The 19,719-nt window shown below is 44.7% G+C and overlaps 2 protein-coding genes across 2 annotated transcripts; one reads left to right on the top strand and one right to left on the bottom strand.

Moving 5' to 3' along the window:
• Window positions 1-3,285: 3,285 nt before the first annotated feature.
• Window positions 3,286-4,647, bottom strand: dctpp1 (dCTP pyrophosphatase 1). Its single transcript, XM_076033259.1, has one exon. It carries the CDS (start codon window positions 4,442-4,444, stop codon window positions 3,908-3,910), a length of 537 nt encoding a protein of 178 aa, XP_075889374.1. The 5' UTR covers window positions 4,445-4,647; the 3' UTR covers window positions 3,286-3,907.
• Window positions 4,648-4,885: 238 nt separating this feature from the next.
• On the top strand, window positions 4,886-19,634 carry gatb (glutamyl-tRNA(Gln) amidotransferase, subunit B). The gene is made up of 13 exons (XM_076033247.1): window positions 4,886-5,036; window positions 6,941-7,094; window positions 7,193-7,306; window positions 12,505-12,703; window positions 13,324-13,446; window positions 13,570-13,683; window positions 14,768-14,852; window positions 15,758-15,802; window positions 16,099-16,291; window positions 16,680-16,813; window positions 18,756-18,834; window positions 18,982-19,116; window positions 19,232-19,634. Exons 1-13 carry the CDS (start codon window positions 4,888-4,890, stop codon window positions 19,367-19,369), a joined length of 1,662 nt encoding a protein of 553 aa, XP_075889362.1. The 5' UTR covers window positions 4,886-4,887; the 3' UTR covers window positions 19,370-19,634.
• Window positions 19,635-19,719: the final 85 nt, after the last annotated feature.

The raw sequence follows: 19,719 nt of genomic DNA, 5'->3' as shown, positions 1-19,719 counted from the left end.
ATAACAGCACCTCTCGGCACCGTGGAGTTGAGATGTCTCAAGCAAGACTTTGTCGTTCCCCATTTGAACTTTTCCTCTGTCATTTCCACACTCGCTGTGATGAATCATTCAGAACGCCGGGGCTGGAAATGAGAGCAGACAGGACGGAGACTTGCCTCGCGCTGAGCTCGCCGCGGCCGGCCCAAGTCCAATTTCAGTCCAACAATGGCCCACTTTGATCAGCCGGCACAGCTGATTTGGAGTGTCACTACCAACTGTCTATCACTCCCACGCAGGCCCTCCAGGAGCAGCCAAGCCGAGTGCGCTGGGATTGGGATATGCAAGGAAATCAGGAATGAGTCGATACTAGACAGTTGAAGCAATGCTTCCTCACAAAACTATTAGAAATAAGCCTCAACGTAACACGTGGCAACGTGCTCTTTTATATTTATTATTAACCTTATCATTTCAAAAGACAGACTGCAGTGAAAACTCTTACGCTTGAAATAGTCTCAGCCTGCCACGTTTAGCTTGGTTTAAGTAGACTGGTTGGAACCCCTGAGCAACAAGCTAATGTAATAATGCATTAAGGCGAATAAGACTTTGGGCTTGGATGAATAAAGACAAAGACTTGAATAAAACGGAAAAACAAAAAAATAAAATCTCTGAGTGACTTTTAAAAAAAAAAGTGTGTTTTAATGGTGCAGCTCAATCCAAAGCCATTCACCCCGCCCCACTGTCACATATTGGCTTTGTCACCCTTTCCTCTCTGTGACCATGATGTGAATAGGACCAGTGCCTGTTCTCTCACGCTTTGATCATCGTTGCCATTCACCCTTCGCCACACAGACCTGTCAAGATCCATTTCACCAATGTAATTTCACAGAATTTGCTTTGGGAGAGAGAGAAAAAAAAAAATCACACCACTTCTGCAACACCTGTGTAATCTAATGCAATCTCGTGGCAGAGCCCCGCAACATCAAATCTGTTCCAAGACGCTTTTCTGCTTTTGTTCAAGCTGTACAAGAAGCTTGACATCAGTTTTGAAAATATAATCAATGCAACTCTGTTCTTAATGAACCAGACTGTTATGGTATCACATAAAAGTTTTTAAAAAGCATTTTTATTTATTTTGACATTTTGACACTATGCTTCTCCTTCAGCTATAACCTTTTATGTGTTTATACATTTTTGTTTCAGCTCGAAAAAACAAGAGAAAAGGGTAGGAGGAGATTATTGAAATTTTAAGGCGTTAGGTGTGTCCTTTATGACGCCTCTTTTTGAATTGTTTAGGTGGGGTCAAGTATACAACCCTCCCCGCAGAAGAAGACAGCTGTGATTTAATCCAATATTTGGGGTCCTGACTGAAGAAGAAACAGATCGAGCAAAACGTCTTGCCAAGATTTAGGCCCAATAGCAGCGGTTGCTTTATGGTTTCATATCATTCGACCAAAACGCTTTCTGTCTGTCTGAGGTTGACAAAATGCTGAGTGAGTTTTAAGAGGTAAAAATCTCAGCAATACAGCCACAGTGCAATGCAATGAGACAACACATGTAAATGTATGACACTTCAAAGTGAACAAAATAAAGTTTTCATAGAAAAAAAAAAAGGCAGCACTTACAATCAGCCATTCCTGGGCTTCTTTTGGTGTTCGGCTTGCTGCAGGTTAAGCACAGATACTCTGCCTGCAAACATTAAATTCAGTGTGAAATTTGTTCACTCTGCTCTTGGAACAGAACTCTAATGTATTCACGCAATTCTCTCACCAGCTGATGAAATATTCTACTCCAATCAAATTTCAGGTAGAGCGAGCATGTACAGTAGTAACGTGTGTGTGTGTGTGTGTGTGTGTGTGTGTGTGTGTGTGTGTGTGTGTGTGTGTGTGTGTCCAGAACCGTGTAGTTGCTCTTAAGTGGACTTAAAGTCTTGCAGGCTTATTAGGATGCCTGACAGTACCCACATCCCTGCAGTCTGGGGACACAAAGACAGCTTTTAAGAACTGAAAAATGATATTTGTAGCTTTGTTATATTACATAACTCATATGTATTGAAACCAAGTAGCGAGTGATTGTCGTTACATGTGCTTCAAGGAGATATAGAAAAATATATTGTTCAAATAAAACCAAAAATAATAAAGCAGAGTACAGCAAATAAACAGAGAAATGTATTAGTGCATCAGGGGATTTCCCCCATCTGATTTTCAAGTCTGATGCTAAATAATGTAGAAATGTGCTCCACCCACGCTATACTCTGCTCTGAAAAATGTATGAGGACATCTAAAGTTAAAAAGATCTTACCAGACCTCTTCAGGACACATTTTTGGCAGAGCCTCAGTGATTTCACTGCTTGATCAGAAACTGCAGAAGCACTGAAGCAGGCTGAAAATGTCTCGACTCCCCTGTGACGGCAGTGATTACAACTTGTTACCAAACCGGTACATATCTAGATAGTGAGTGATGAGAGCACCTACAGGAAATAGGAGTCTGCACACCATTTCTGTGTTTTTCCAAAGCTCAGACTATCTGAGGTTTCTTTAAAATGAGCTACAGCTACATATTCTCAGTTGTTGAAGACAAATGTCCGCTTTATAGGACAAATTATTTTTATTAATTAAGATTTTTTTTTTTTTTTTTAACTTGAATGCCAAATAAACATCCAATTGATAATTGTATTTAACAGAGAGACAGAAGGGCAGAGCCCAGCTGGAGGTTTGGAAACACACCAGTAAAATGTAAAGTTGCTCACGCCTCATTTGCCACAGTGTCATATCTGCTTAAGTAAAAAAATAAATTAAAAAAAACACAACCCTCACTTTCATGCGAGACACACTTTAGTGATGCATTAGTGTTCTACCTCACAGCCTGAGGATGCTTCACACTTTTGAGCCAGTTGAAGACAGTGCATCTAAGGGCAGTCAGTGTCTGACTTTAAATGCGACCAAAAAAGGGAGGGGAAAATGTTAGCAACATCAACTCAACACAGAACAACTTCACTTTGAATTTTGCTGCAACATTCACTGGTGACATTCATATGGAATTTAACATGCCCCCTCATTCCTCCTGGTACACTGAAACGGTTCCAGACCTTTAAGATTATGTCAGCCAGTAGAGTGTCAGTAGCAAGGGTTGTAGCTCTCATCAATTCCTGTGTCCATCAGTAGTACAAGTTACATGAAAGGAATAAAAATGTACCTTTAACTTGTGTTAAACCAGTACCAGCGTACCTGTATGTGTTTTTTGATAGAAAATGAATGGATAGATAGATACAGGTTAATGAAACATTTTCAGGATTCTGTGTTTAAAAAAAAAAAGAAAAGAAGAAGTTGAATTTGCAGCCTCAGCTACCAGCCATAATTGCAATGGCAAGTTAAAATGTTATTGGTTCATAATTAATAATAATAAAAATAAAAATAATAACAGAGGGCAACAGGGCATGGTTAACAGTTTTTACTAGATGAACGATAATGGACAATAACAGATTTTCCCACATGGAAAATAACAATAAAACCATGAACACAAACAATAACAGTATGACTGAGTTCCTGTGTCTTTGACTAGCTCGGTCACACCTCCTGCTCAAGAGATTCTTAAAGGCACTGCACAACATTCTCTTGCAACATCATGCATTGCTTCAAATTCACTAAAGCAGCTTCACAATAAAACCATCCCATAAAGAGGAATTGTAAAAACACAGCATGCACCACAACCAGAACAAATCCACCAGTCACGCCAGAAATAAAAAGGCGTCTGAAAGTTTGGCCTTTGGTTCATCCGCCACAATGAGGTTCACACAAATTGCAAACAGCGTCCCGTGATTGACGTGTGCCACTCAACAACACACACACACACACACACACACACACACACACACACACACACACACACACACACACACACACACACACACACACACACACACACACACAACTTAGTCTTTGTACTCTGTGTACTTTTTGGCCGAGCCGTGCACTTTGCTGGCGGGGTACTTCAGCCTGTTGAGTGCCATTTTGCGCAGCACCGCTTGCGGCAGGTCGATGCGGCACTTGTCGGCGAGCTCCACCAGGTAGATCAACACGTCGCTCAGTTCTTGCGCCAGGTTCTCCCGCTCCGTGTCGCTCCAGCCCGGCAGCCCCTCGGCCACCTCTCCCCGCCACTGGAAGAGCTCCGACACCTCGCCCACCTCTCCCACCAAGGCCAGCAGCAGATTACGCGGCTGGTGGAACTGGTTCCAGTTGCGCTCGTCTGTGAACTCGGCCTGCAGCCGCCGAATGTCCTCGATGGTGGGCTCGTGGCTGAAGGTGAAGCCCTCGGCCTGGTCCGCGGCTCCGCTCTGCGGCTTTGGCTGAGGCGAAGTTCCGTTTGCCACGAGAGATTTCTTGGGGAAAGTATCGACACCGCCGTTTGAAAACGTGGCGTGTGCGTCGCCGTTTGCCTCGCAGGTGTTATTTCCATTTGTTGCCATCATGATGAACGAAAATACTGTTTGTTTGTTTTTTTTTAAAAAAAATGGGAGCTCACCGGTGCCTCGACAACTTCAACGCAGAGAAGTCCCGCCAGTTTTCGGAGTCAGACAGGAAATGTGGAATTGGCGCTTTATTGTTTCCTGCAACTGAAATCCGCAGAACCGCACCTACTTGGTTGTGATTGGTCACTCTACTTGCCTCTGATTGGTCACTGCTCCGTCCCTCCATATCTGACCTTAATCTCCAACCCCTAACCCAATCAGAAACAAACAGAGAGGCGGGACCTCGCAAATCTCTGTTGCAGAAAAAGATAAGGCGGAAATGGTGCACCGGTTCCGGAAGTTAGAAGCATGTCAAAACTGGGTCTTGTAGTTCTATCGGTAGCTGCAGACGCGGCAGCACGTTTTAGAAAACTACATCTCCCATACTTCATAGCAAACCCAACATGGCCGCGTCCTGTGTGACAGCAGGAGAACTGCTGCCCAAAATGAGTAAACTAATATTGATGTCACGTCCAAATGTCTCGAGTTTAATTCGGCGAATATGTTCATCAAGTAAACTGCGCGGAAGTAAACAACAACAGAAAGAAAAATGGTAAGTCAGACTTTAAAGATGGAATATTAAGCTATGACTGAGTGCTTGGCTATGAAGAACCTCACTGTTAGGGCTGCTGACAGTTTGATTGCATACCAGCTTTGTCTTCATAATGGCTTGTTTCGCCTCCTTTGTCTAATCCTCATGTTATTATATTGTGATCATAAGATGAAATGTCCGAATCAGAGTGCTTTAATACGGGGAATTGCTTATAATGTATTGTATCGGAATATAAACCCACAAAAACTGCAGAATACTTTCCCATATTCTTTACGTTCGGATTTGTAAGCCACTCAACCTTGTTCTCAACCACTTGAAGGCATTTCATCCTTCCTTCAAGAAGGCTTTTTCAATTCAAAAAACGGTTTAGCACATTTCAGCTACAGACTGATGGGAAACACCTTGGATGTGGTGCTGGGGATTTTACCACTCTATCAATTAAAGGGTTATTTTGTTATGTTGATAGAGTGAAACCCATTCGAGAGTCATCACCCAACAACCCACTTGTCTAATGCTGTGAATTGTCGGCTCACCTGGTCTGTGGTGTGAGTGAGGTTGACGTTGTCAAGGGAACCTCAGGGCTGACTTGTAAGTGGTAAATTGGTGTCATAGTTCTCTCTTGAACGCTGGCAAAGATGGCTTCTTTCACACGTCGCTTAAGCAATTTGTCCCTCCTGCCCAGGATGTGAACATTGGAGTCCTCAGTGGAGTGACCTCTTGCCTTAAACGCAGTTACACAGCAGAGTTGTGTCGTCTTAGCTGGGCCTCGAGCTCTCTCCTCAGAAAACTTAACCCTCATTCACACCACAAACCAGGTGAGCCTGTTGACTCGCGTTAAGGCAGTGCAGGGCAATGGCCCATGAAAGGGTGGTTGAGGTGACAACTCCTGAATGACTTTCTCTCAATCGACATGATAAAACAACCTTTTGTTGAGAAGGTGGAACAAGGCCACGTCCAAGGAGGTACCCACAAAATACCGGCGATTCTCTAAATTAGCATTAGAACTAAGAAGGCTTTATAATGAAAAGTGAAACATATTCAAGTAACAAAGTCCAGTCGTCTCCATACTGTCCTGTATTTTTCAATACAGTCCGCATTCTGAAATTCCCCTCCCGCCCCCTGGGCCAAAGACATTGTCAAAAGTATCTCTTAATTGTACCAATTCTGTGGGTCTTTTTCCAAAACATGTGTTCACTGGTTTAACTGTGAGAGAGGAAATAGTGAGAAACAGCTTTTGTTTCAAATTGCTTTTCATTTAAAAAAAGAAAAAGATACTTATGGAGAACCGGCCTTAGTAAATGGACTGAAGCAGAGCATCAATATTTTTTGCCAGGATGGAAAGAAGTGAGTAGCGGGGAGAAATGTATGAAACAGAGAAGTCTGTAGCAATAAAAAAGAATAACCATATGTTTCAGATTCTGTCAGCATGTCCAGCATGCATATTTTATTAAGTAATCTAGAGGGAGTGGTACGTCACAAAAATATTTTTGCAGCAGTTCCTAATTATAGGTCATGATTGTTGGGGGTCATAGAATGAACAAGATGAGTCACAAATACTTAAATTAGCAGTACATTAAGATAAGAGACTGCATGCTGTTTGCATTTTTAGAATTAGCAAAAAAAAAAAAAAAAAACTTTTTTATAGTTATACTCTGACTCTTTTTCCATTAACATTGTTCCCATCTTTATTAGAACTATAAAAAGTTCACAATGTTATTTTTCTTTTTGCTTAAAACTGAAATATCATGAAATCCAACTGTCTTGCTGTCGCAAGGCCATTTTCAGTCAAGTAAAGCAGCAGCTTTTTAATTAACAGTATATGCATTTTTTGAATACTTATGTATGTATTTTTTCATAGTCTTGGTTCACCGATATGTCTGTTATCTCTGTCCTCTGTGCCGCAGTGAGTCCCAGCAGCTGGTTGGAGTTGTTGGTTTGGAAATTCACGCCCAGATCAACTCCAACACCAAGCTGTTCTCAGGCTCCTCAGTCGGCTTCTCGGCGCCCCCAAACTCCCTGGTGTCATTCTTTGACGCCTCGCTGCCAGGAACACTACCTGTCAGTTTCATATTTTAGTTCCTGCTGCTGAACCTGAAACTTCTGTTTTTTCTGTAGTAGTAGCTTTCTAATCAGGAAGTGTCCCTGCGCCTCCTCAGGTTCTGAACAGACGATGCGTGGAGGCAGCAGTCATGACGGGATTGGCTCTGAGCTGCACCATAAACAAGAAGTCGCTCTTTGACAGGAAGCACTACTTTTACGCCGACCTTCCTGTGAGTTTTCCACTTCCTTCCTTCCTTCCTTCCTTCCTTCCTTCCTTCACTTTTTGTGCCACACTTGGACTTGAGGAAGTGTTAGGCAGCGCTGGCACATCATTGTTTTTAACACCAAGCTGTTTTTGGAATCTCCCTCCGGCCCCTCCATCACACTGCCAGCCCTGCTGGCCATAAGCTCTAATTAAAATAGCGAGCGAGTCTCGCTGAAGCAGCAGAAATACCTCCGTTAGCCCCACATCCTGACAAATGACACTAAAAAAAAAGGCTGTTAACAAAAATCACCAGCTGTTTTTTCACACCCCATCTCATTTCCTTCAATGGACCTTTTCATTTTATTTTTTTTACCCCAGACTCCCTTTTAATCCTCACAGCTGTGCTGAAAAATTGAGAACAGCTACATTTTTGCTCATGTAATTGGAGTCATAAAACCCACAGGTAGCACTGTCCAGCCAAATTAATTCATGTGTGAAAGCTTTGGAATTTATGAAATAATTAAAAGATACATAAATTGGACGTTTAATCAAAAATGAACATTTTTCTAAGCTTTGGAAAATTGAGCAGTTAACCGTAATGAACGGTTTCCTCCTGAGAGTGTGCGCTCTCGTTCTTAATTAACTCTGTAAATAGATACCGTTGAGTTCATTTTTCTTCTAATGTGGTTTCAATCAAGTATGTTTAAAACATTCACGGGTCAGACACAAACACATTAATAAGTCATTTTGTTATAATATTAATTGGTTATTACAGGCCCCAGTGCCCCCTGTGACCCTGAGTACAGTGTAATAGAAAACAGATGGGGGAGGTTTGTTATTTCTATACGGCCATACTGGTAAATGCACATTCAGTGGAGGCAAAGCTATATTAGCTTTTATTTGTACCTGTGTATATGATGAATGTTATCATGTTCTTCTTTGGGGTTTATTAAATGCAAAATAGAGACTTTTAACAGGGTTTCTAGATTCTAAATGAAACTATTTCCCCTATGGCCCAGAATAATGGGATATTTGGCAGTCAACCAGGACAGTAAGGTTGCAAACCACAGAGACAGTCATTCAGCTGAACGACTCAGTGGAGCCTAAGAAAGTAATCTGTTGAAAATGGTGTCAGTTTACCTTTATGCTCTGTTTGGCCTGCAGCACACTGTCGTTTTTTTTTGGCTGCCTCCATTTAGTCGCAGAGAAAAGCTGTTAGAGAAAAAGGAATCAATGCAAATTGGACAAAGACACAACGGAATAGCAGGTAAACACAGCGAAGCATTGAGACGCGCATAGTTCGAAATTGTTTTGAACTTAATTAAAGCGAAATTTATTCAAGCAACTGGCCAGAAACTAACGACGAACCGGCGACAGTGTTGCCTTCAAAACTGCTGAATATCAAAACAAAAAGTAGCGTCTCCACAAAACATAATTATGGCCGAACATATTTCTTTGAAGCCTCAAGTTCTCCCTGCTTATAATAACTGCTGTGAAGCGCCATAGAGTGACGTGTCCTCAAATGCACCCTCTCTTCGTAAACTGCAAGCCGTTCTCGTCACTGCTCACTCAAAGAGTTTTCCTTGTTTGTTCTGGTTGGTGTTTTCATCCCACCCTCAGTCCTGTGGAAGAGGCGTCACAAGTTGCTGACCACAGGATAAAACCTACCAGACTCTCTGCTCATTGTGATGGGGGATCTTCAGCTGAGCAAACCTCTCCAACAAGCTAATAAAAATATGGGCAGCATCCTGCTGTCATACCTGCACGACGACTACACAGAGAGCGAAGATGCTGAGGAGTCAAATTGGGTGTAAAAACTGATTTTAGGGTGAAACGATCAGCCTTTTAGTTCTTTTTAAAGCTCTTCTTTTGTTTACAAAGCCTTTTGAACACCTACGTCTGCACTCAGCCGCCCTGCCCTCAGCTGTCAGTAATGGAGAGGTCTCCCCTCAGAGCCCCCACAGCTAATTCACCGCCATCACGAGTGACATTTCCAAGCTCTTATGTAAAATGTCAAGGGAACTCTGCCATCAGGGACATCTTTCCTACAAAACTGCCGCCAGATCAAAACAGTCTGAGAGAGTTTTGCTTGTTGGATCTTTAAAGCTGCTCTTTTTGGGGGCGGTGTGCTGAGCCAGCGCCAAGATGGTAAAGATGACAGTCTGATTATGATTTGAGAATTGGTATTTCATCACAACTGCCCAAAGTAGCTGCTTGATACTAGAGGACCATGATCTGGTAAAAATGACCACTCGGTGAAACTCAAGTCAGCATTTTCATCCTGCTGTGTGAAGTGGACGTGCTACATTTTGAACTTCTTATCTTTCATATTCTAATTAGTTTCTGCACTTGCATTTTCAGAGGTTCTGACTAACGCAGCAGGAAGTGACATTTTCTCAAGTTTTTTTTTCTTCTGAGTATTAGAGTGAGAGACTCTCTGGATTATCACACAGTTGCAGCAGGAAACATTAAATCAGCATCGTATGGGTGCCTGATGTCCCCAGAAGGTCGGTGCATCTCGGTTTTCCCACAAAATCCCCGCCAGCAGCGGCCGGATTACTTTTGGGTTCCTCATGCTACTCTTGCGTGTTTACCAAAGATTGTGTCCCCTCCCTTGGAAAAACTGCACTGTTGACATGCACAGGAGCATGGCAACTGTGTTGTCGGGTTTTTTTTTCTCTCTCACAGCTTGTGCCATCAAGTCGAGCCCTAATGTAAATGATTTGTATTTAAGTTAACAGTCTTGTAGTTATTACCTGCTGTTGCCTCGGCTAAAGTGATTGAATTTGCATTTGTCCTCTCGGCTGCTTGGGGAAAGAGTGATCCTCCTTGTGGGTGTGTGTGTAGGTGTGTGTGTTAATGTAATGTCTCTTTAATGGTAGAGAAGAAGCAACCTCTGTTGCCGTCCTAAAGTTCAACCAAACATCCAGCAGCGCTGCAATAAAGGAAGAAATTATCTTGCCCCTTTGGAAAACACATTTGTAAATTGCGTTGTACATTATTGATACGGTCCGCAAGAAATCCCTGATTGCATTTTGTGAAACACCGCGGTTGCTCATTAAATGATTAATACGCTACGCTGCTTAACCAGCGTTCCCCTCGTCCGGCCGAAACAGCGAGCGAGACGCCGCGTGTGGGACTTTGACGGCCCTTTAATGAGACACACTGGCAGCTCCACGCTAAGAAGGCAAGTGGCGGTGCAGGAGAGGTGTCAGTGAGGCATCATCGCCCCTTGTGACGTCACAACGGGCCTATTTCCTGAGTTGTTTGAGACACATCATTTAAAAAGTGAAACAAGCGAAAGAAGTAAAATTAAATTTTCTCATTTTCTGACAGGCTGCAGACACATTGCTGTTAGAAAACATTCGTGAAGTGATTTCTGCACAATATGGACACTTTTTTTAAGAGAGAGAGAGAGAGAGAGAGAGAGAGAGAGAGAGAGAGAAATAAGTGAGAGAGAGAGAGAGAGAGAGAGAGAGAGAGAGAGAGAGAGAGAGAGAGAGAAATAAGTGAGAGAGAGAGAGAGAGAGAGAGAGAGAGAAATAAGTGAGCATCTGTATCTCTGTAAGGGCTGGGGAGTGACAGCAAGTGTTTGGAGCATCACTGCTCATTAGGGCTCAATCTGCTGACACAGATTAATTGAGGGTAACAACCAAGATCTTATTAAGAGACCGCCTCATCCCTCACTATGCGGCAGTGGCAGCGGTTGATTCATTATGCGACTAATGTTCGCATCCCTCAGCCAGTGCCGGAGCGTCCAAACGTACAGCCCCGCTTGTTTTTGCAGCATAAAAAGGGCTGGGAAGGAGGGCTGGAGGGATGAGGCGGGAAGCGGAGGATCTCCGGTAACAGCATTTATGAAAGTCGGAAGATTTAGAGATTTCAGAAAGTGGTACGAAGTGAAATTAAAAGGGGAGAGAAAAAAATCCAGAATACGTCAATGTTGTTTCTCTTTGCCATTGTTTTTTTTTAAAGGTAGGCGCTCAGGTGATTGATTGCGCTCCACACGAACCCGGTGCCTAGCAGCGCCGCCACGTCTTCTCCCTCCGCCTCGCTCCTTTCAGCATAAGTGTGATGAATGTCTCGGTCCTAGAATGTGGTTTCCATAGTAACTCTTGTAAAATTAATACTTTAGGGCAGACATTTCTCTTAGGGAATACAGGAGCTGGCAAAATATCTCTCCCAGTCCGCTCTGCGAGGAGAGACGAGAGCGAGACGACGGCCCGCAGTGTGTTGAATGGACTCGGCTACACACACATCAATGGCAGCGACGTCTGCGCGCTGACTGATCGCTTTAATCACCCCGAAGCCGCGGCTTTGACATCAAGCACTCTGGGAAAGTTTATATTACTGACATAATTCTGTGTCTGCAGAGAGGATATTTCATTTAGACAGAATGACGAACGGTTCCGCTCATTTGCTCGCGTGTTGCTGAAGAATTAACCTGCTGTGTTAGCTTCACTGCATGTCACCGACAGAGGTGAACCAATTACTGTACATAACAACACGCCAACAAGCTGCGCCAAGTCCGGCCAGCCAGTCTGATACACATCGGTTTTCACTTGTTGGGTGAAGTTTAGACGTTATGACACCTCGTGGTCGACTGATGTGGCTCCATCAATAGTGATGGTGTTGAGAGAGCAGCTGATATCCCACTGCTGCTTCAACAATTTACCAACACTACCAGTAAAAGACAACGCTTCAGTAAACATTGTGTAAATGTGAACGGGAAACTATTTTAACATGTGCAGTGTTTGTGTTCATGATGAAATGCTATCTGTACTAATTTAAAAAGAAATAACATAAGATGTTGTGCACTTCATGGAAGAATTTAGTGCCTCCTTAAACAAACGGAATTCTGTAAACACGTTGCAAGAAGATGATTCTGTCTACACCCAATAACAGAAAGTCAAAGGGAATTCTTTATAGAAGTCTGAATTCAGAAAGACGGATTAAATTTCTTCAACAAGGTTTCAGGAAAACAGTATTTTAAGCAAAATGGCTCATTTCATTAGAGGGGCTTTAGTGGGATTTTATGACAGGGTGGTCTTTAGCATCCTCAGATTCTCCCTCATTCTAGCTGGAAGAAAGTGGCCGCTCTGATGGGATGTTGTGAGGGAACAGCGTCTTCCTCCTCATCTTCACAACAGTCACTGCACTCAACAGCAGGATTTGATCCCTTCGCCCTCCCCTGACGCCGCTTGGTTTGTGCCCAAACCGCAGGCCGGCTACCAGATCACCCAGCAGCGGCGGCCCATCGCGGTCGACGGCTCGCTGACTTACAGCCTCCTCGGAGGGAAGAAGGGGAACCAGGTGGTGAGGAGGACGGTCAGCATCAAACAGATCCAGCTGGAGCAGGACAGCGGCAAGAGTCTGCATGACGACGTCAACGGCCAATCACTGATAGACCTCAACAGAGCAGGTAACGCAGCCAGTTTGGCACTGACGGCATCAGGCTCATGCTGATGAAAGTGGCAAAAAATAAGAATAAAATATGGTTTGGGCCATTTCTGTTTCTTCTTATGAAGCTGATGGATGTTTTAGTATTTAAGTTTGGTTTTGGTTTGTTATTGGATGTTATAAAAGACTAAGGAACTGCACCATTTCACTGCCTTCTCGCTGTGAAAAAGACTGGTTTTAACTGACGTCACTAGTGCAAGAAGCTGCACTTGCAGCCAGTGTAGACTGGCCTTGTTTTTATATTTTTACAGTGAGAGGAAGTGGAGTGGACGCATCCATTGAATATATATTTGAAAGATCTGTCACTTGTTTTAAATACTTCTGCCAGTCCAGAAAGGGGTTTCCTGCCTGTGACACTTGATGGGGACAGCTGTTATACATGTTAATGACTGTTTGGAAGCACTCTGCTCTTTCAGCAGTGCACTTGTCTTCAAAAAGATAAATATAAATTAGGAAAAGGGGAAACCAGAAACGCAGCCGCTCTTCATTATAAAGCGTCAGCAAACAAAGCCAAAGTCTGTTGGGGTCTGTTGCAGGTTAGGTGGATGTTAAAAAAAACATGTCTGTGTTCACATGTGTCAGGTGTGGGTCTAATGGAGCTGGTAATGGAGCCAGACATGAGCTGCGGAGACGAGGCCGCCGCAGCTGTCAGGGAGCTGCAGCTCATCCTGCAGGCCCTCGGCACCTGTCAGGGCAACATGTCTGGTACGGAACCCCGTCTGCGCCTCCGCCCGTCCTCCCACTGCCTGTCAGAGACAGAGTGCGCACCTATGAACACGAGACTTGTCGGTATGTCCTTTGTCTCACCCCCAACTTCACTCCCAACAGAGGGCCAGCTGAGAGTGGACGCCAACGTGTCGGTGCACCAGCCGGGCGAGCCCCTGGGAGTCAGGGCGGAGGTGAAGAACATCAACAGCATCCGATTCCTGGCCAGGGCCATCGGTAAGACGCGTACAAGCACCCAGAACACGACCGAAGGGGGTGTCGGGGATGATGTCTCACTAGAGGGCAAAGTAGGAAGAGATCACCTTGAACAGTGAAGGCTGCATAAACGCCCAACGCTTCACCAGCCACAGCAACGTGAAGCGTAAGACTGAACACGCAACTCTGGGATAACACTGGGATAAGTTTGCAAGTTTTTCTTAGAGCCGCACGCGAAGACAAACAACCAATTTAGAGTTCCTAATTCACCTCACGTGCATGTGTTTGGACTGTGGGAGGAAGTCGGAGAACCCAGAGAGAATGCAATCTCCACACACAAAGACCTCCAAGCTGTGAGGCGACAGTGCTGCTAAGCACTGCACCACTGCAGTTTATTTTTTAACAGGGATGCACTCATACCACTTTTTTCAGAACGAGTAGAGTGTGAGCACTTGCATTTCAGTACCCACCGATTTTTCTAGAACACGACCGTCAGTTTCACTGTAGTACAAACACAAATTTAACAAAAGTTATTGTACGAGTATGAGTAGAGGACCCAACCTCGGTATCGGTTCATCCCTAATTTTCAAAATGCATTCTATGACACTATTTGTTGATCGTAGGATTGGATGAAAACAACATGGCTAATTCAATAGCTGTCAAGTTGTCATCAACTCCCGATGCAGAAGCTCAGAACTGACAACCAATCACGTCCCGTGTTAGCCGCGTGATCGATGGGCTTCTTTAAGGGTTTAACTCATAACTCTTGTTTTATTGATCCTTTCCTGAGCCATGTGTAAATCAAGGGCAGTAGGAATTTCAGCTGTCTGCATTTGCTGTCGTTCCCTCCTGAATGAGTTTCTCAAATTGCTACAGAGGAACGTTGTTTATCACAGTTACGGCGCCGCTTCCATCAGAGACCCGACGATTGGCAGTGCGCGGCAGGCAGATGTTTGGTATTTACTGCAAAATTACATCTGGGGTGTCCCAGAGATATTCACCAAGATGTGTGTGTGTGTGTGTGTGTGTGTGTGTGTGTGTGTGTGTGTGTGTGTGTGTGTGTGTGTGTGTGTGTGTGTGTGTGTGTGTGTGTTGCAATCACCAGACTTTGAGATCCAGAGACAGATGGGTGTGGTGCAGAGGGGGGGCACCGTGCAGAATGAGACCCGAGCCTATGATTCCAACTCAGGGTAAGAGGACGAGACGAGATGCTAACGTGGCGGTAGCCAAAAACCCCCCAGCGAACTGTACCACCCTGAGACTGGGAGCGTCGCCTGGTTTATTAGTCCGGAGCCTCGGCGAGAATCAAACCATCGGCGCAATGGTGATGAATTGAGTCATTCCACCACCGCGTGGAATGACACTGGGCCTGTTATCTGTGAGCCATGGGGCGGATGATTCGGGCGGCTCGCAGCTGAGGCCTCCGTCGTCCTCAGCTGCCGATGTCACCGGGGACACCAGAGGTACACGGGAACGTGTTAAATGGACTGTGGCGGCCTGTGATTGGCTCATTCCTCTTTGTCTCTGTGACCCAGGCCAATAATTCATGGTGGAACATTTCAGAACGTTGCACCATTTTTCTTTTCTGAGTTAATTTTTGTTACTGTACTCACATTATGAGAGTTTTTTTCTAGGAATTTGCTGCAAGAAAACAGTTTAGTGTTTTTTTCTTATCACGACTATGTTGTAATAATGCTATGTATATGTTGTAATAATGCTTTATTAATGCTGTAGTTCAAGTGAGCAGAGGACGTCTCAATGTATTGCGCATTTTTAAATGTTTCCCCATTGTCATTTGTCATTATAAATGATTAAGTTTTGCTTGTTGTTATATTTTTTCCATCATTAAAACAAATAGGGCCAGGCAGCAGACATTTCAACTGAAGTAGCAGATGGTGGATTATTATTATTATTAAAACTTAAGATTTAATGTCAAATTAGTCAAGTCCAGTCTATCCTCTCATTCCTACTTCTTGTAGCTGTTATTGTTCCTACCAGTCTTGTGAATCTGCTCAAGGTATCCCAACCTGCTGCTCCTGCAAACCTTCTTCTGGCAGTTTGCATGATAACCTTTACGCATGCTTCTTCCCAACAGGGAAACGGTGCCGATGCGAGACAAAGAGGGGCTGCAGGACTACAGGTGAGTGGGTGCCTCATGCCCCCACCTTCATACTCATCCTTTTAGATGCACTCATGATCTTGATCATGATATCACTGTCATCGGGCACCCATGGAGAGAAATGAATAGACGATGGTGTGAGCCGCTGTGTGTTCAGCAGAGTGACTTAAGGCTAAACAAAGCCAAATGATTATGGCAGGAAGTGAGGTGCGGCGAGCCCCGGTGTCAAGAGGACTGTTAGTTAGTGGACAGAAGACCACCCTCACCCCTCTCGGCTTATTGCTCCCGCTGACGGAGCAACTCTCGCTCCCTCTCAGATTCATGCCGGAGCCCAACCTGCCGCCGCTGATGGTGTACGAAGACCGCACGTCGCTGCCCGCTGGGCTCGATGAGCGCCAGGCGGTGGTGTTGCAGCAGGTAAGGAGGAGCCTCCCGGAGCTGCCTGGCGTCAAGAGAGACAGACTGGTGCAGACGTATGGGATCCTGCCCGAGCACAGCTTCACTCTGGTGGTGAGTTCAGGGGTGACGCTCTGACGTTACCCATTTATTTCTAGGAGTTATGTTTGTCTGTGTCCTGTTCGTCTGTGTCCTGTCAGTGAACTCCCCAGAAATGAGAAAAGTCCAATCTAGACTTTGTTTGCACATGACCCTTTTCAATGAGTGTCTGCTAAAGCACTAAATGAACCCTTTGTGACATCACAAAGGACATGGATATCCCAGGTTCGGAGTGTACGTCTTCCTTTCAAATGTATGAAAGCACATTTGCACATCGTCAATCACAGCAGGAAGCTGAAACTGAGCATTTTTACCAGAGGCTGTAAACAGAGGGCTAAATGTAAATACATGACTCATAATGTGGGGGGTGGGGGGGGCTTGTGTGTGTTTGTTGTGCTGGCAGAACGAGGACGGACTGGTGGGGTACTTTGAGGCTGTGTTAAGAGAGACCAGGAAGGAGCCCCGGAAGGTGATTGGCTGGGTGGCTAACGAACTCCTGGGTCACCTCAAACTGCAGGACATGAGAGTGAGCCAGAGGTGAGACATACACGAACATACATGAAGTTCATCTCCTCAGTGGGAATCTGCATGTAGTGAACAGGCCTGATGTTACTGTTACTTCATGGTTTTCAATGTGTGTATGATGAGGAAAGTCTTGCAATTGTGTGACGCCCCATCAGGGAGAATGTTGTTTTTTTTTCATATCCAATTACATGAGTGAGATCATTGCACTTGTGAACACGGCTTGGTTTTGAGTTCTGAAGGCCTGTCAGCCACACCGGGTTGGACTTCTGCAAATGTTGCAAAAATATTTGCAAATGGCTTCTTTTTGATGTTTTCATACAAAAGTACGTCGCTTGCAGATAGTTTCACATTAGTGCTTCAAAAGCATTTGGAAGAATCCAACTAATTTGACAGACTAATCCCTCCTGTAGCTCTTGGCACTTAGAGACGCTCCCCACCAGACGGCGGTTTATTTTGAGCAATATTTCATAATGGCAGTTTGATATGAGAGAAAATAAAAGACCAGGACGGTCGAACGGAGACGATTAGTATCGGTGAAGCTCAGACGGAAGTAAATTCACCAAATCACAAATTCGAAGTTCACCTTTCATTGTTACGAGTCACTCCCACTTTTGTTCGTCTCTTCTCTCACACGGAGGCGAGTTAAAGGCTCGACGTCGGCGCAGATGCTCGGAGCTTTGCTTTATCTGCCGCTCCCAGACTGTTTAGATGGAGACATTTGCGCGAGTGCACCATAAACTAGCTGCTGTTTATTTATGCATCATGCAGCAAATTAATTTGGGATGAAAGGAGAAGAATGAAAGAAAAATAAAGAGTGGCCGGCAGAACTGTCAAAAGCTCCAGGCGCAGAGTAAACTGAGATATTCTGTTGACTGGCAGCCAGGAGGAAACGACTTACAATTAAGCTTCACAAAATATATTTTGTGGAGTTTTTTATAGGATCACGCATTCCTCCATCTCCGTGTGTGTGTGTGTGTGTGTGTGTGTGTGTGTGTGTGTGTGTGTGTGTGTGTGTGTGTGTGTGTGTGTGTGTGTGTGTGTGTGTGTGTGTGTGTGTGTGTGTGTCTACTTTATGTGCTGCATAAAGCTCATCCTTCACTCTCAGGCTGCAGACCTTCGAGGGGAATAATTGGAATTAAAAAATTGCTCTCGGTAGAGCTCGTAACTCCACCAAGGCCCGGCAGACCTCTTATTTAAGCGTTAGCACCAACCGGTGCCGCTGCTTTAGTACATCAGTGAACCTGCTCGGCTGCCTGTGGCTCCAATCGAGGTTGCACTAATTGGTGCTGCACAGCAGCCAGGAAAACATTTTCTATTGTGCCGGTTGAGATTTTTTTATTGGAGTTTGCTCCGAGTCACAGTCCAGTCACAGATTCCTGATCTTTCCATATGTTTTTTTTTTTTTTTTTAATCACGTACCACTGTATGATTTTATTTTATTTATTTTTTTGAAATAAAAACATTTTCAGTTACTCAGTATACAAATGTGGCACAATGTTCCACTTTCTTCCCGATAACCAGTGGCGTTGCAGTGTCATAGGCAAACTGAACGAGTGGGACTGCTGAAGTTAAAGTGGCAGGTTCCCAAAGAAGCCTAATTACTTTACTTCATATTAACAACATAGATTCTACTCTGGCCGCCGGGTGCCCCTGTGACGGACTGTCTTGCCTGCGTGCCACTGAATGAAACACGTCTCCCCCGCCCCCCAAATGTATTCCACCACAGTTTCCCTCCCTCCCTGTCGGCTCGCCCGCTTGCCCGAGGAATAAACAAAACCATCGGGAGGACAAAACACGTTCAGTCATTTCCCAAATGTTGATGGACTCTCGTCTTTTCAGCCTTCTGCCGCCGCTCCTCTGCACCCTCCTACCCCCGCTTTCCGCTCAACATCATCAATTTGTCAACCCCCCCATCATTATCCTGTAATGACATTACCCTTTCAATTTATTCCAGCCCTGTCTCTCCCTCTGCCCTGGCCGAGCTTCTGGAACTCCAGGAAACGGGCCACATCTCCTCCTCTGTTGCCAAGCAGGTCAGTCAGCCGCAGGCAGCACGCAGTTATCCCACCTCCACCTCGTCTCTCTGCTTCTCACTGGATGCCAGCGGTTCAACTAGCGACCCTAGCAGGCCTGTTCCTCCCACCTAAATGTTCCTGCCTGTTCCCCCTCGTGTTTCTCAGGTTTTCCAGGAGATGTGGAAGTCGTCGGGGAAGACGGCCCGGCAGATCATCCTGGAGAAAGATCTGGGCCTCGTTAGCGACGCCGCACAGCTGCACAGCATCTGCCAGAAGGTGGTGGACTCGCATCCGGAAGAGGTGAGGCCCGCTCACACTTTCTGCATTTACTTACTGTACGTACTTTCGCTCTCAATTACTTTCGCCACTACCTTTAGGCCTTTTAAAATGCTTTGCCGTGTTTACGTCTCTGTAGGTTCACGCCATCAGGGTCGGGAACCAGAAAGTTTTGAACAAGCTGATGGGCCTGGTTCAGAAAGAGACCAAAGGCAGAGCTGACCCCATCTTAGTGAGGGCCATTCTCGCAGAGAAGACTTCCAAGAAACGCACCTAGAAAGAAGAAAAACGTTGTCTTCTCTGGGCTGATGTAAATGCTGATTGTCCAGCCATCCGAGGTGTCTGTGACGTCTGTTGTAAATAATATTAAGCATTGTTTTTACTGAAACACATGAATTGCCTTCTGCCTTTATGTACAGTTATTATTTATGTTGGTGAAACAAATAAAGCATTTCAGAGGTCACACCAGCTGCAAGAGTGCTTTCAACTTCAATTCAGATGGAATCAGAGACTCCCTAAAATAAAATGGATTCATTTCCTGAGCATTGGCTGCAACGCTATTTCAAAACAGTCGGATATTGTAAACAAACTTGCGGGTTACTTGTGAAATTGGTGTCTTTCCTTAAT

This window comes from Nelusetta ayraudi, unplaced genomic scaffold (assembly GCF_046127955.1).
Source record: "Nelusetta ayraudi isolate G7.1 ecotype Tasmania unplaced genomic scaffold, CSIRO-AGI_Nayr_v1 ptg000004l, whole genome shotgun sequence".
Classification (NCBI taxonomy): Eukaryota; Metazoa; Chordata; class Actinopteri; order Tetraodontiformes; family Monacanthidae; genus Nelusetta; species Nelusetta ayraudi.
This window is presented reverse-complemented; position numbering and strand designations above follow the sequence as displayed.

Bases quoted from the DNA above. Each gene is read 5' to 3' on its own strand.
- dctpp1 (XM_076033259.1), bottom strand. From the start codon at position 4,444: ATGATGGCAACAAATGGAAATAACACCTGCGAGGCAAACGGCGACGCA.
- gatb (XM_076033247.1), top strand. From the start codon at position 4,888: ATGGCCGCGTCCTGTGTGACAGCAGGAGAACTGCTGCCCAAAATGAGT. The intron at 12,704-13,323 runs GTAACGCAGCCA...CACATGTGTCAG, and splicing joins GATAGACCTCAACAGAGCAG to GTGTGGGTCTAATGGAGCTG. The intron at 15,803-16,098 runs GTGAGTGGGTGC...GCTCCCTCTCAG, and splicing joins GAGGGGCTGCAGGACTACAG to ATTCATGCCGGAGCCCAACC.